We start from the raw sequence: 16,269 nt of genomic DNA, 5'->3' as shown, positions 1-16,269 counted from the left end.
AAGCTAGCCTAAATTGATATGCTACATGATTTCCTTTCCGTTTCTTTATTTTCGATAATTCCAATATGGGGACTTTTAAGATGGCCGACATAATGTGCAATATGCCTATTCCGAACACCTTCACACTCGATACACACACCTCAAATTTGATCTCAATTCATCCACTCGTTTCAAAACGGCATGTTTATATGCAGTTTCTGCGTCCGCGTCCTGTATTCGAACTTTGGACCCCTTTATCTCCGCCCTGTTTACAGTCTGCCGCTAAAAACTTGTATTTCTCGGTTTCTTCGGGTGCTGCATCCGATGATAGCAAGCATTTTCAGAAATCGAATTGTCGAAAAAAGAATGGTCCCTTGTCAGCATTTGGGCCTTTATCACTTGACACCTTTTACTTTGGGTAAAATATCCAAGGAATTCCCTAATTTGTTTTGAGGCTGCCTTTGAGCCACCCTTGCGCCGTATAATTAAAATAATGAATGTTTCCTTTCATCTGATTTCAATCCGACATTTAGTTCTCTAGCTATGACTGTTTGCTCATTTTTCCGACAAATTTTCGGTTGGTCCTTGTGCCAAAAGAAGACGTTTCTACACCAAAGTTGATCTACTTTTCGACTTACTTTGATGGCAAGAATCATCGCTCTAAAGTTTTTTGCAAAAGTTTTCAAACAGCCTGTGTGTGTATATACACAGCATTTTTCTCATTGAAGTTCTTGAACTTTTACTAAATTAGATATTCCTAGATAGTGGTAGCGCTCAGAAGTTTGTGAAATGGAGATAAAAACATAGTGCTTTTGATCTCATCATCTTGAATTTTGTATTCAGTTGGACTCAGTTATCAGACTAGCGGTATCGGTATTATCAGTCCTAGAATTCTTAAGAGTTGTATTTAATCTAAAAACAAGTTCAGAAGTACCTACATGGAGCAGATAAGCTTCTTGAGAATTTTGAATATGACTGAAGTTGAAGGTGAAGCAGTGAAGATTTGCGAAAATCTTAACTTTTATTTAAATTACCTCATCCAATTATCTAATTGACCTCATGATAAGATTCGTATAAGTGTTATGATAAACTGAAATTGATCTATGTAATTTTTCTTTAATTTATTTCCGATATTCTCTTTATGTCTATATAAATTACATCACACCTTCATGTAGCACTTTAAACATCTAAGAAGAATCATATTCATTGTAGTTCTGATATAAGCTGAGTTCCATAAGTGACTGGAAGAAATGAGGAAAATGTTAAGATTGTATTTTTGCAGAGTCAGTTTAAATCTACTGGGAATATTTGGGGCGCTTGATCACTTCATTGGTGCAAGAAAATTTTGTTTACGCCAGATTAATAAAAATGAGGATTTTAAAATAAATTTCGTTGCAGGAAAAAAAAAATCAGACCCCTTGAGCTGAACAACTAGCAAATTTCCACTATTCAACCTTTTCTTAGTCGTAACTGTATATGTAACTTGTCTCATAATTTCATAATATATGTAACATATATTTTCTTTTTCTCTTTTCAGGTGTTCTGACATTTCATTAGAGTCACTTAGTAAGTTAAAACAACTGCAAGAATTAAGACTGCGAAGCATAAATTCCATAAGCCTTCGGAGTTCATTATCAGTTTTTAGAGACCTGACAAACCTGAGACATTTAGTAAGAAATATTTTCTGTACTTTTTTGTAGTAGTAGTTACATTAGTATGGTTCCAAAATTCAGTCCTGAACGCAAATTAGTTGAAATTAATCTTAGTAAAATAAAATAGTAGTTTCCCTTATAAAATATGAAAAGAGAAAGTTACGACGCTTGCGTAGATCGTGGGCCACAATTGTACCCCAGCTTTGCTAGGAAGTTTGTCGATAGTGGAAGAACATCGTCGTATGGATGATTTCGTGGAATACTTTTTGTTCTTTCTCACTTCACTACTAACCACATCATTCCCATTGAAGAAACTGATGTACTTTAGCAGATTATATTTACTTTTGAAAGTTGCTCTTTCAAAATTGGTTTTAAGAGATAAATACCATTATTGGCATAATAATTCTAAGGAAGATTTATATATATAAAACAATATAAAAGTGTAGTATTTCGGGTACTAAGTGTGTAAAATAGTTTTAGGTTAAATTCGCGAAATTTATTATTATTATTATTATTATAATTTAGATCAGAAATGCCTTTTACTCCATTTGAAGCCAAGATATATTTGGTATTTGGAGGGTTCAGATAGTCCTGTTTCTTGTTTCTAATACACTTAAAAAAAGAAAACATGTTACACTATTTAATACACGTTATTGCAAAGATAATCTGCCACGCTGTAATATACTTTATCCACCAGGAATCTCCTGAGTTTCTTTTTAAAAACATTTATATTTTCTTCATTTTTTTATTTCTCTGGACAGCTTATTGTAAATTTGTACTCCCATATGGCTTGGGCCTTCCTGTACTAATGTTAGTTTTGTAAGAATATTGTCTTCTTTCATTTTGCTGCATAGATTGCAGTTTCGTATACATACATACATAAATGGTAGGGGTAAGGATGTGGTGCTGTTTAAATTTATCTTTGCATGATGTTCTCATGTGTAGACCAAATATTATCCGTATTGCTTGCTTCTGTTTCATCAAAACTGCTTTGCTGCTTGAAGATTTGCCCCAGAAAATGATGCCGTAATTTAGTATAGGGTGTATAAGCCCGTAGTATATTTGGATCAAAGCTTTAGTGTTTAACGTTTCTTTTAGTATCCTGAGTGCATAAAATCTGGAATTTAATTTTACTATTATTTTTTTTTACGTGGGTTTGTCCAAGATAGACTTTCATTTATATTTAGTCCTAAAAATTTAATTTCATGGGTGAAATCTAGTTTTAGATCAGTCAATTTATTTTTGGTTTCTTTTATTTTTTGTTTTGTTTTGTGTGAAAAAGTAGGTATTTTGTTTTTGTGTTGTTTATGCATAAGCAGTTACTTTCGAACATTTTTTTTGGCTTGATCTAATACTCTATATGTGTTGTTCCTTAGCTCACTCATGGTTTTACCTTCCACAATTACGCTTGTGTCATCTGCATGTAAAATTACTTCAAAATTCTTCAATATTCCAGGGAAATCATTTATATACAATAGGAATAGGATTGGACCTCATATTGAGCCCTGAGGCACGCCGTTGCGGACTTGTCTTGGGTTTGATAAATATGTTTTTACATTCCCATTTTGTATGTAGGTCACTTCAACTGCTTGCGTCCTACCCTGTAAATAGGTTTCCATGAGCTTTAACACTTTCCCCCTTATGCCATAATGCTCAAGTTTCCGTAAGAGTATTTTGTGGTTTACGAGATCGAAAGCTTTGTTTAAATCATAGAAAATATCTAAAATTAGTACTTTATCATTTAGCCCTTTTAGTATGTTTTTTATAAGCGTATATGTTCCCGTAGTTGGGTTTTTCCTAGTTACAAAACCGTGTTGTTCATGGCATAGTATCTGTTGTTTGTTCAATAAATTTATTAGGCTCTTTATAATTAGTTTCTCAAATATTTTATATATTGGGTCTAAGAGTGATATCGGTCTGTAATTTTGTATCAGTGTTCTGTCCCTCTGTTTAATGATTGGTTTTGTTTTAGCTTCTTTTAATTTTGTTGGATATTTTCCTGTATTGAGACTTTCATTGAATAGGTATGTGAGTATTGGTACTAAATTCCGGCTGTTCTGCTTGATTATTTCAATTGGAATTTCGTCGCTTGTAGCTTTATTTGGCTTTAGTCTATTTATTTCATAAAATATCTCATGTTCTATTATCGGCATGAGAAACATAATTTTGCATGTTCTAGGTTTAAAATTTCTTAATAGTTCAATAGTCTTTCCGCAATCGTGCGTCTTATTCGTTAATTTATCTTCAACATCGGTAAAGTAGTTATTAAATATTTCCGATATTTGGTCAGGATCCGTGATCTGTGTCTGATTGACACAAAGACTAATATTGTTTTGTGTACGTTTATTTTTCCTTCGTGTATTTTGATTAACTACCTTCCACAGTGTATTTGTTTTGTTATTTACTGTCATTATTATGTTTGTGTAGTAACCTTGTCTAATATTACGTAATTTTCTTTTGTATTGATTTATAAATGTTTTATTTAGTGTTTTGTTTCCTGTTTGTTGAGAGTTTTTCAGTAAGCGTCTTTTTATTTTACTGAGTTCCCTAACTTCTGGTGTCACCCAACATTTTTTAGTGTTTTTATTATTATTTTCGGGAAGGATGCGTCAAAAATACAGTGAATACGATCAAAAAGGCGTTATATTTTTGGTCAGTTGTGGATTTGTTGTACACGTCCACCCATATTTCGTTTGTTACTTATCTCATAAACTACTCTTTATGTCTTAGACTGTAGTTTCTGACTGTGCGTGTTTCGTGTGTATTTTCAATTTTTTTTGTTTGTTTGTTTGTTTGTTTGTGTGTGTGTGTTTCTATGTACATCATCTGACATGTGTGATCAGATAGGCCATCAATTATATCATGTTTGATGTCATCTTTTATATTAGTAAATACATTGTCAATAGCCGTTTTTGAGTGCGTGGTTATTCTTGTGGGTTTATTTAAGATGTATGTTATACGTGTTTAGAAGTGTAATTGCGCTTTCTTTTTCTGGGCAGTATTTTAGGAAATTATGTTGAAATATCCGCATATTATAATTTTTTTTCTTATGTATATTTCGTATGCCCTCTAGAAACATTTTGAGTGAATTAAAGAAGGTGTCAAGAGATCCCCGTTGGCTACGATATACTACAGCAATTATGAAATTTAACTTTTCTATAGTAATGACTGCACATTCATAACCGAACTCGGTACTTGGCATGTCTATTTTTTGTAACATCTTGTGTCAAGTTTTCTACGACTAGGATTACTGATTCTCCCCTGCTGTTTATTTCCCTACAGAAGTGACTAATTACTTAATAGTTTTGTGTTTTTATTTGTCTTTTGTTAACCAATGTTCGGTCAGGCACACGATTTGTGGTTGTTTGTCTAGTATGCAATAATAATAATATAATCTTGAGTGCAACCACATAGGGGTTTTAACGTTTTAACGCTATTTATATACTCTTCTAAGGATATTTCTTAACATACTGAGAGCCCAACCTTAGCAGGATTCATCTTGATGAGCATTACTGAAAATTCTCCCTCAACTCATTGTACAAACCTTTTCACATATGCATTATTTAACACAATCATTGTTTAACATTTTCTAACCAAGTGTTTGACCAAACAGCACTACATCGTATCAATTCCGTGAAGAACGCGCCTTTGTGTCCAAGTGACTAATGTGCATGTTTTCTGTGGTTCCAGATTTGTTCTCCGCTGAGGATACCCGCAAGTAGTGTTTCCCATCCCACCTCAAGGAGGTTTCGGTTCATGTAGCTCCGGTACTGAAGAGACACGTTAAACTCACAATGTGTGAATTCTGTTTAAAACAGAGAATCAGTTACATTTATAAAAGTGAAATTAGCGAAGTATGGATTCTCAGTTTGTGTAACTTTTCAAAAGGCTTGTGTAAATCGGATGTCAGAAGCTTCGTCACTTTTGCATAGTAGCATAATGTAGACAATCAGTAGCAGGAAAAAGAAAGAAAAAAAAGAAAATTGTGATCTGGTACTTTTGATCTAGACATTTAGAGCTACTATATATTCTCAAGTCAGCAGTCTTTCGATTGGTTTGATGCAGCTTTCCATTCTTTCCTAGGGCCAGATCTTAAATTCCCATATGCTTTAGTTCCTTGCGTCTTGTATTATTTGGTCCGTATATTTCAACCAGACTTTCTCTAAGTATACCATTTTCTCCATAGCTAATAGAGTGATTTCTCGATATCTGATAATTATCCTCTCTTGTTTTCGAAGGGGACACGATGTTTCGGTAGTAGCGTGCTTACCTGTGGTGTGGGTCTGTGGTTCAATCCCGGCCAAGTAATTTCATAGTGAATAACATCTTGTCTGTCGGTTTTCACGGAACTCTCATTTCCATCAATTCTTGCATCATCTTTTACTTGCCTTAATTATTCGTCTCCCTCAGCCTAAAAGGCATAAACGTGTGACGTTAAACTTTTTTTTCCTTCAAAATATTGAGCATACTTGTCTTTTATCGTATCATTTCCAGTACAGAACTCTCTCGTGACTATATTAGGACACGCATGCATAAATAAATCAAACCGGTTGTACAGGCAAGCAAATTACATTCTTATGAATTAAATTTAAAATACTTCCAGTTTACTTGTGTAAACGATATATATATTACTGCCAAATAGGGAATTTTTAATTACCACTTTATCAGTTTTTTTACAGCATACAGATCTCATTGTGACCCACTACCAAAGCGAAAAATCAGAAAATTGCCAAAAACTGACATATCAGACCTTATGCAGAGTCGTTCTGACGTGTAATTAATGCCATACGAAAGAGTTCGACTGACATGTTTCCTGCAGTAGTCAGGCCTTTAGTATGACGCTAATCATACGTCAAAACTACTCTGCATAAGGCATATTATGTTTTGCCATCCTCATATAGATATATTAACATTTAACATAAATCCATTTTCCATATGAATATTCTGGAATTCTTTTTGACTAATGCGAAAGTACATAATTCCTGAAATCGAAACTTAAGGACGTAATTTTAAGTTACTGTTTCGTTAGCGTGATTTGAAATTTTTTGTCCAATTAGTCTGTTACTTTCGTCATTAGTTTTAAAATAATTTCAGTTCGTAAATCGTAAAATCATATCTAATGGTACATATTTATTGTGTTGAGAGAGATTTACAAAATGATTATCGTTTTCTTTGCAGTCTTTGACAACCTTCAAAGAGCTAGGCCAAACAGGATTGGAAATGCTTCGACACTTGACAAACTTGGAGACTCTAGAACTCGGCGAATGCACTGAATTTTCTAAAGAAGTTACGAACGCTATCAGTAAGCTGCGTAGTTTACAGAAACTGCGTTTAGAGAAAGGACAGAGTGGTAACAACGGAGATCTAATTGTAGCCATCAGCAAATTACCCAAGCTTACCCATTTGGAGCTTATTAATTTTGATGTGAAAAGTGGATTTGATGTAGCTTTAAGGACATGCAAACAATTGAAGAAGTTGTTGATTATTCCATCATATTGGGCCCAGGTAGGTTTAAAAAGATCCGGAGTATAATATTACTAAAACGTTGCTTTCTATGACAATACTTCCTTCGGAAAGCGTAAGGGCAATCCTTTTGTTATATGCCATTGTTTTCCTCCCCTTTCTTTTGTCCACATTTCTTGCTTGTATTTATAGTTGGAGGATTAAGCGTAAATATGGAATGGAAGGAATTCTGAGGAAAGCAGAATAAAAAAAATCCAGTCAAAAAGAGAAAGTTCAGGAATATGTTGATAGTTTGAGTAAATTCAATTCTTTTGTGTATATATACAGATGGAAATCAAAATAATAAAAGCATCTGTAGTTTGTAATACGTAATCGGTGTGGGATGAGAACACTGAAGATGAGAGTTCTGTACTGGCTCGATGTTATTGATGTGTTAGATGATCGTCTGTATTACGGCAGGACAGGTAAAGCAGAAGTATGTGTTGAAGCAGGAAGGGGGTAGTATCTCAAAATGGAAGACTTTTGTGAGTTTCAGAGGTAGATTGTTGGTGCTAAATGGTTAATTGGCGCAGTTGTATCTAAAGTAATCAGTATGTTATGTGTATCACAAGTGTTCAAGATGGTAATGGCCTATATAATTCATGACAACATCGGTGAAGAGTAATAGTGGACGGAAGAAAAGCCTCAATGTCAAAGATCACCGAGCAGGGGTGTAGCAAAGAAGGGTTAATGTTTCCCGCCCGAAATTTTGGTCAAGGACAAAAGGGGAAAAGGGTTAAATAAGAAGGAAGGAAAATAGAATACAGAATAATAAACATAATAAACCTAATCAAATCTACTCTCAGATTTAGTATTTCGATAGTAGAGTGGGATTTAATTCTCATAGGACGAGTTTCTTCAAACTAGATAGGGCCGTTACTCTGGAGTAAATAAGTATTAATCGGGAATAGAACACAGTTGTGTTTCTTGTAGTAAATCGTAAATACTACAAGTAAATCGTAACACATAGTAAATCGGCCACCTCCTCCGGCAAATTTGAGCGAGTAGGGTCAAAATACGCGAGCAAACCGTGAATCCCTTCTAGACAGGACAGTAGTTGGGAGGTTGAGACAGTTAGTGTTTGCTAATGATTAGAGTGAAAATGATGATTATGATATTCGGAATTCGGCAAGCAATATGAATGAATAAAAAATTAAATTTGTTTGAGGAATACTATGATCCTGAATCGGTTGAATAAAGATATTAACTTGTACTTACTCAGTATCATTGAGCATAAGTTAAAATTTTTCTCTGACATGTAATTTATGTCTTGTTTTCTTTGGTACTATTTCGGTGTAATAACACGAAATCTATATGTCTTCAGTGTTTTATTAGACCAATATATTTAAGTTTGAATCTTGAATGTCGAATGTGAGTGCATGATTTTTGATTTTTGTTAGGTGCTGAGTTATTCACTTTCAAATGTTAGATATGATAGTACGTAAGGGGAAGGACTGTTTAGAAATCTAGACTAGACTGTTTAGAATCTAGACTGTCCTCACATTAAGAACATACTTGTACTCAGTTTTTAAAAGCTGTACCAGACGAGATTGTACTTAATATTGAATGTTTTGAACAGTGAGTATATGTCTGCATATTTGAACACTTTTGTTTTGAACACTGAGTCTCAATGTGAAGTGCTTTGCTAAGCAGTCCTATTCTTATTTATTATCAACTCTTAATATTTGGAAGTAAATAACACAGTAACAAATAAAATCCAAGATAACGAACTCTCACTCAATACTGAAGTTCCAACGTAAGTATACGATCAAAAAGCATTTTCAGCGGTATTCAGAAACGTGTCTTCGGGTGACAAGCAGCGCTTTGTACTAAGCGAGTGACAAAGACCTTATTATTTATCTGTATTGAGAAACGAATTTCGGTCGCTATTAGGTCGATAGTTTAAACGAGAGAAGGGGGTATTTTTAAGTAGTGCGAGCTTCTATTTGAAACAAGTTTGGTGATACTTGCTCTAAACTAGGAAAGAAAATCCTTGAGAGTGAAATTCTTTCCCTTCGAGTGACGGATAAACAACCGAAAAGATCAAAATCCACGAAGCAATTTTCCGTAAGAGTATTTTGGAAGAGCAGTCTTTGTAACGTGCTTGGAATATTTAATTTGCAGTCGTAAAACGAGGTTTTATGACAAGGAAGTGTTATGTTCTCTAGACATACTTTTGCCAAGACATGCTGATGAAAGAAAACTAAAAGATCTGTTAAAACTTAAGAATTATTGGGCTTAAATTTTCGTCAGAATCCGTTATAAAGGATGAGTATAGCATGTGGTGAGGAAAATGGGATCATGAAATAAATAAATATCTCGAAATTATGGGTGTGCCCGGTGCCTTTAATCCAGCCTTCTTTCGTACTATCAGCAAACTACTCAAGATCTTAGCTTGCTTACCTGTTTCAACCGCGTTGGTGGAGAAACCGTTTTGTTCTATAAAAAGAATCAAATCGTATTTCCGAAACAGAATATGTGGGGAGCAGCTTACAGGGTTTGCGCTCCTATCGACCCATTTCCACCTATCACGTAATGTTGAGAAAGTGATTGATGTTGTCGGCGCTAGCGGGCAAAGAAAATTGCTTCTGTGAACAGAAAGATAACTCTTTTCATTATTTTTTTGTACTAAGTGTATGCTTATGCCTATATTTTAAAAAGAAATGAGAGGTTCATTAAAAAAAAAAAAAAAGTTAATAAATTGAAAATTAATGAATTTAGGCATGTGTGCTTCCCATTCGCAACGTGCAGATCTACAGACTATAAAGGAAGTTCCTGAAGCAGAAAGCTCGAAGCTTTTCATGTCCTTATTCCCTCTCCCGTACCTCTGCTAGGCATTGAAGAGGATTGTTATCAAAATCCGTAAGCAAATGCTGCAAAAGTGTCTGAAGAAGTTGATCAGCACCTGGAGAAGCCTTCCATGACAGTCAAAGTCTGACACAAGCTGCATAATCTGAATATCCGTTGTCGGATTGCAATGCCCAAACCTCTGATCACCTCCAACAACACTTTAGCGGAACGAAAATGATGCTGGAAACATGCAGAGCGAACCACCGATAATTAGAATCGCGTAATATAGCCTAAAGAAGAAGCTGGTCAAGTGCTGTGTATGGAGTTTTGGGCTGTATGGTTCAGAGACTTTTGCATTACGGAAGTTAGAGAAGCAATATTTAGAGAACTTCGAAATGTATAGTGTTGAAGGAAGATCAGGAGAATAAAATTAATAGAAAGAGAGTAACAAATGAAGAAGTTTTAAAACGGGTAGGAAGGAAGAGGGCGCTTTTAGCCAGGATTCTCCGTAGGAAGACGTATTGGGTTGGACACATCTTAATACCATTACAGAAGGAAGAAAAAGAACCAACTGATCATGATTTGAAAAATAAAATAAAAAATATTAGGAGTTAAAAGAGGAAGCTGAAGATCGAGAAACGTGGAAGAAACATTTCCAGGCCCGAATGTGAGAGAGAGAGAGAGAGAGAGAGAAAACATTAGTTCCAGGACCTACCAACAGGCAGAATACTTAATAATAATCTGGTCTAATGAGTCTTTTACTTTATTCTAGCAACAGGCCATAGTGGACGCAGAAAGAAACATACACCTGAGGGCCATATGCGTTGTCAATTCCGTAAGGAACCCCTAGCGAACCGTTCCTAAGGGATACCTTAAGCTTCCCTTTGATTGTGCATTGCATGTTTCCCTCAAAGATATCATAGGTACTGTTAACCCTAAGTATTGGTTGGTCTAGCCACATCTGGCGCGAAGCTTAAATTTTGCCAAATGTATATAGCCTATATGGTAACGCTCCGAAGCTCAGTTCTACTCTGATAAAGCATTAACATCACACTCAGCAACTACAAAGATAAAATGTATGCCACATACAAAAACGAAAGAAATTTTCACGAAATTTTTATTGGAATACAAAAATGTAGTGAAAAAACGGTGTAGTTTAAGGATACATTTTTTAAAATTAATTTTTAGGCTAATTGTGGTAACTCACAAAACGAATAAACAGGTTATCTAGTATGTAGATTTACATGTGATGGTGTAGATTTAGAATAGAGGTCCCACGAAAAATAAATATACCGTCCCCTTTTTAAAAATCGATTCTTAGTACTTTCTAGAATTGTATTTTGTAGGCAACGTTGTATTTCATTTGCAAGTTAACTTTAATAGGGCATAAACGTTGTCTATAAATACGACTTACTTTTTTTTTTAATTCCATTCAAACAGCGTAAAAGCTTACCCGCCGTTTACTAGAGTGCTGTCAATTTTTATAATACAGATGCATACATAGTTATATATAATGAAAGTCACACGTCCGATACCCACGCAAATTTAGGAAGGTGCTCACTACAAGTTATTCTCGCATCTATTACGGTTCAGATGAGGGTGAAGCAGGAGAGCCAAGACCAGGATTCGTTCATAGGAAACAGCGCATTAGTAATAGTGGGTATGTGCGTAAACGAAGATGAGTACGAAAAATACGCACCAACTTATGCTAGGTGACCAATACAAGCTAGCTTTGCATTTCAATTGCTCAGATACAATCATTACTCATGTAAGTAATCAGTGATCATAGAAACAGCATTTAAAAAGCGTGGTTTATTTCTATGCAATTGTAATGCAAATCTAGCACATGTGGATGGTGTTTTCTCGTGGTCGACTTTTCCCATATTTCGAATGATCTGTTTTTCTATAAAGTCAATCTAGAATCTTGAAATTTAACATATGTAGAAATAATTACAGTTCAGATTTTAAAATGCGCATCTGTCATTTTGTTCAAGTCTGACCTGGTTTTCGTTAATGAGTCGGTTAAGTTTCGGTGATTTTAAAGATCAAAAACAAAGAAATTGTTTCAAAAATCGCTCAAATATGATGTAAACACTGCCCTGGTATTATGTTCTTGGAAGATTAGTTCTTGTACCCGACAAAGAATTAATAATTTTTGTTTCCGTTAGAAAAAAGTTTGGAATTGTTTTTCATTACGAGGTGAGCGCCACAGTTCCTGTAACATGATTGCAGGTACATCACAGATTCACGTTTTTTTTATTATTGTTACTTTATATTATGTATTTATTATAAGTAAAGAAGCAAGTATATTTTTCTTGTTGAAAATTTCTGCACACCTGCATTCCACGAAGAGAAACTACTGTGTGTTTCAGATGTAAAGTATCACGGGCAGTAGCCAATGGTGCGCGATATTCCGCGCGGTGTTGCCGGATTTCGGACTCCCCTTTCTCCTCTCGCTCTTCCTCCAGTTGAGATTGACACATACATTTGCAATATTATTCACAATGTAAATGTACGATTCCAGCAAACTCAAGAATTTTGATTGTGCATCCTAGAAGTATATATAGCAACTAAATTACTTGTTAATTTTTCCAGTGGAAATGCTAAACACTGTCTTCAACACTACTTTGACTATCATCTATGTCAGTTAATATTTTGTCATTGTCTGAATCTGAGTCTTGTAAATTTATCATTATGGGTTCCAAAAGCTGTAAACACACACACACACACACACACACACAAATAATACTTCGAGCTTGACTTCGTTGCACTTAAAAGAAAAAAAAGAAAGAAAAGAAAACTCCGCGCAGTACTCGGTTTGCTTAAAAACATTGCCAATTATAATTTTGGAGAACAAACGAACTACCACGAAAGAAAGCAATCGAGACACTGATGAATTCTCTCTATGCTAGAAGAGAAGTTACGTTCCTACACAACTAGCCCCCTTGTTTCCTTATCCGTTTTCATAACAAATAACACGCTAGGGCTAGGTGTAGGAGTCACGAAAGCAATTCGTCTGATTCCTAAGCAACTCGATATGCTCGAGTTTGTTTTGAGTTACGATAACTTATGACACCATTCAGACGCCTGATGCTTTTGAATCCCTTATAGAGGAGAAAAGAGGGTGTTAAAAGTCGCACATAATAAGGGAGTGGGTGGAACGTGAAAGAAAAAAGAAACAGAAACCATACTGCGTTTCTTCTGTCGAATAAGAAACAGTTATCTTGAAGTAAATTTCAAAACAATACGAAGTTCCCATACTTTGTTCTTACGATGTTAGGCGTATATATATATATATATATATATATAAGAATCAGATTGCAAAGGTGTGTAGCCACGGGGAAAAAGGGGGCCCTGTCTTTCCAAACTATTTCCAGCTCCAAAATGAGGTTTGTGTTGTATATGTTTAATAAACTTACTTAACAGTTAATGCAAATGAGGGACGTTTATAATGAAATATGAAAATTAAAAAAAAAAATCATCATCAATACGATTTCTGTACCTAATTAAAACAACTAAAATTAATCACATGCTTTGTATTCTCATTTCCCTAACTGGGTGCACTGTGAACTCACTACTATATTATTGCATAATGATATCTGAGTTGATATTTTTTCGAGTTTTTTTTCCTCCTTTAGTATTTTAACCTACATAAACACAGTCAGATAAACAGACTGCTATAAAGAGCATTTGTTTTCTTATGAATAGCTTATTCATTCATCTCTTGCTATCCGGTTTTCAACTTCAGCACTGTCAAGATCCGTCTTTTTGATAAGGTAGCATCGTGAAAACATAATACGTGTATAGTATACATGGTGAGTTAAAATTGTTTCATAATCTAAAAGAGGTCATTTGTGTATAGAGCGGATTTTTTTAATGTGTGAAAAGCTTTCCTCCCCCTGATTATCTTATAATAAAAGTTGAGTTCCATTTCCACTTGAAGAAAAATCCACTGGAAATTAGACGCGGGACTCAACGCTCGTTTTACTAATTGTTTTATATGGAAACCTTTAAAAGTGTGTATCATGACAACCAGTTGTCATAAAAAGATGTAGTTTCCACGTATGTGTTCGTAATTCTTTTCTCTACTTCGTAAAGGGAGCAGTTAATGTGCTAATACAATATTTCTAATAAGCGCCTCTGGTATTGTCAAGATTCGCAGTAGCGCGAGAAGTCAGCGTGCAGAACTGCTTGTCGCGAATTGTCAAAACCGCTCAAAGCCAATTGGACGCCGCGTGAAGCCAACTCAAAGGCATGCCGCTTATCATTTGAAATACACAATAGTAGAAATACTAGTGTCGAAATGCTCTCGCGCACTGGTCTAGCGGCTAGCATGCTAGATTTGGATCCGAGTTCAATTACCCTGGGAGAACATTGAACGCTCTCTGGTAGTTCAGATTGCACCTTAAGCTGTAGGTGTACCTCTCATATGGCCTCGCTGGTGAAACGGGACGCAGAACTTCAATGAACTTCTAGTATCAAATATTCACTTGATTGGAATGTTAATATTCATTTATTTTCGGGTCTTAATCCTGGAGCGTTTTAGAAAATGATCTTGAAATTTGACTTCCTATAGTGTAAAGAAGCTAGATGCTTAGTGGAGATAGATATCCAATTGGACATTTACAAAATAGCTTTATTTTACTGTTAGTTAAACTCTAAAATTAGTGTTACTTTAAATTGTTTAAGGAAATCTTGTTCTTACTCTGTTTTGTTTCTTTTTGCAGTCTGCTACAAGTAATCAATTGATATTACGTGGTGTGATGTATTTGAGATCGCTGAACAACTTCGTTTGGGGGATCACGTACGAAATTCTCCGTGTTACTCAGCTGTTCATGGCAGGCACAAGTGAACTTGATGAGAAGAGTAAATACAGTGGTTCAAAAGCAAAAGAGTGCATACCTGTCATGAAACCCTTGCCCATTGTTTTGGAGTCTGGTGCAATAGATCTGGGGGAAGATGAGAAACCTATTAAAAGTAGTGGTAAAGATAGTCGAGATATTCTGACCAATGACGGGGACACAGTGCGAGTAGATTTCGTTCCACTACAAACCTTGTATAGACTCTTAACACAGTCATTGCCTAATACAAAAGTTCAGATTCAGAAAGTCCCATTTCATGCAACTTGGCGAGAAACCATATCTGATCAAGAAACTTGAGTTTGTGAGGTGCGATAAGTTGGATTTTGTATGACCAAGTGTGATTGCGTGTGTAAATCAGTATATACGGCTTGGAAACGATATTTCATGTGTTTTCATTTTGTTTATCTTTTCTGATGTATAAGTGGCGTACAAAGATACCAAGTGGAAATTACTTTCTTCTTCTTCTTCCTCCAACAATACAAAGTCTGTCCTTGTTCATGATTATAAAAGTATGTGGATCATCAGATAATAAAAGACTTTAAAAGTATGAATTCAAAACAGTATGTTTCATGGTGAACTTTTATAAGACATTGTATAGTACAATTTAGATGAAATATAAGAATCCAATGCACAATGTGTAATTATTCAAATATAGCATCATAGTAAATGATTTTGCATATTCAAGGCTGTTTGCTAGCGATCCCCCCCCCCTTTTTTTTTTTATAGCGTGCAAACAAGATAAAGCGAAGAGAAGAAAACTAGTCTTTTTCACTATTTTTATGAGAAATGTACAGAAATGAATATTGTATTTTGCTCTTTTAAGTTAACATTAAGCTGTATGCCTATAGCTATTAGATTGAACGTATAAAAAAAATAAATATGTAAATAAAATACCTATAAGATTTATAAAGAAGCCATTAATAGCTGATGTAACAGTGCTTTAATATCGTTATCAAAGACGGCCAAACCAACCTTCTTTGTTTTATGAGTAGATAATTGACTTTATACCTAGGGAATTAAACAAATTCCCTTAATTCTTCTTTCCCCTTTTATGATGTAATAATTTCTTTCATTTAGTAAGATGAAAATATAGATTGTATTTTTATTTTTGTCGAAAAAATTACTGATATGTAAGAAAAAAAGAAAACGAATAAAAACGTTTTTCATGTGAGAATTAACATTAGTTTTTTCTTTCTTTTTTAAAAAATTATTTTCCATATTTCCTTAAACCTGGAAGTACCACTGAGGAATGGTAATATTGAATTCAAGGATCCTTCTATTCTGTTGAAAATTAATGAATGTTAGTTCAAATGTTAGGGATATCAGTCTGCAAATATAGAGCATTTCCGAGGGGAGATCAAAAAACAAGTTTTTTCCAAAAGGCAGATACAACAAAATTCTAGCACCTTACAAATGATCTATAATACAATCTACAATGTTGTATAATAATGTTAATAATCTACAAACTAGAGTATATAGTTCAC

The 16,269-nt window shown here is 34.6% G+C and overlaps 1 protein-coding gene across 5 annotated transcripts in view; it reads left to right on the top strand.

Annotated features, from left to right (window-relative positions):
• The window catches only part of LOC145694916 (uncharacterized), a 107,560-nt gene extending 91,597 nt beyond the window's left edge, over positions 1-15,963 (top strand). For all 5 annotated transcript variants that reach the window (XM_081771679.1, XM_081771681.1, XM_081771683.1 and 2 more), the window contains 3 exons: positions 1,517-1,649; positions 6,810-7,136; positions 14,651-15,963. In XM_081771679.1, the coding sequence (XP_081627805.1) occupies positions 1,517-1,649; positions 6,810-7,136; positions 14,651-15,082 (892 nt within the window). In that variant the 3' untranslated portion in view covers positions 15,083-15,963. The remainder of the gene's footprint in view (positions 1-1,516; positions 1,650-6,809; positions 7,137-14,650) is intronic.
• Positions 15,964-16,269: the final 306 nt, after the last annotated feature.

The sequence above is a fragment of the Thermobia domestica genome, chromosome 9 (genome assembly GCF_964235325.1).
Source record: "Thermobia domestica chromosome 9, izTheDome1.hap1.1, whole genome shotgun sequence".
Classification (NCBI taxonomy): Eukaryota; Metazoa; Arthropoda; class Insecta; order Zygentoma; family Lepismatidae; genus Thermobia; species Thermobia domestica.
This window is presented reverse-complemented; position numbering and strand designations above follow the sequence as displayed.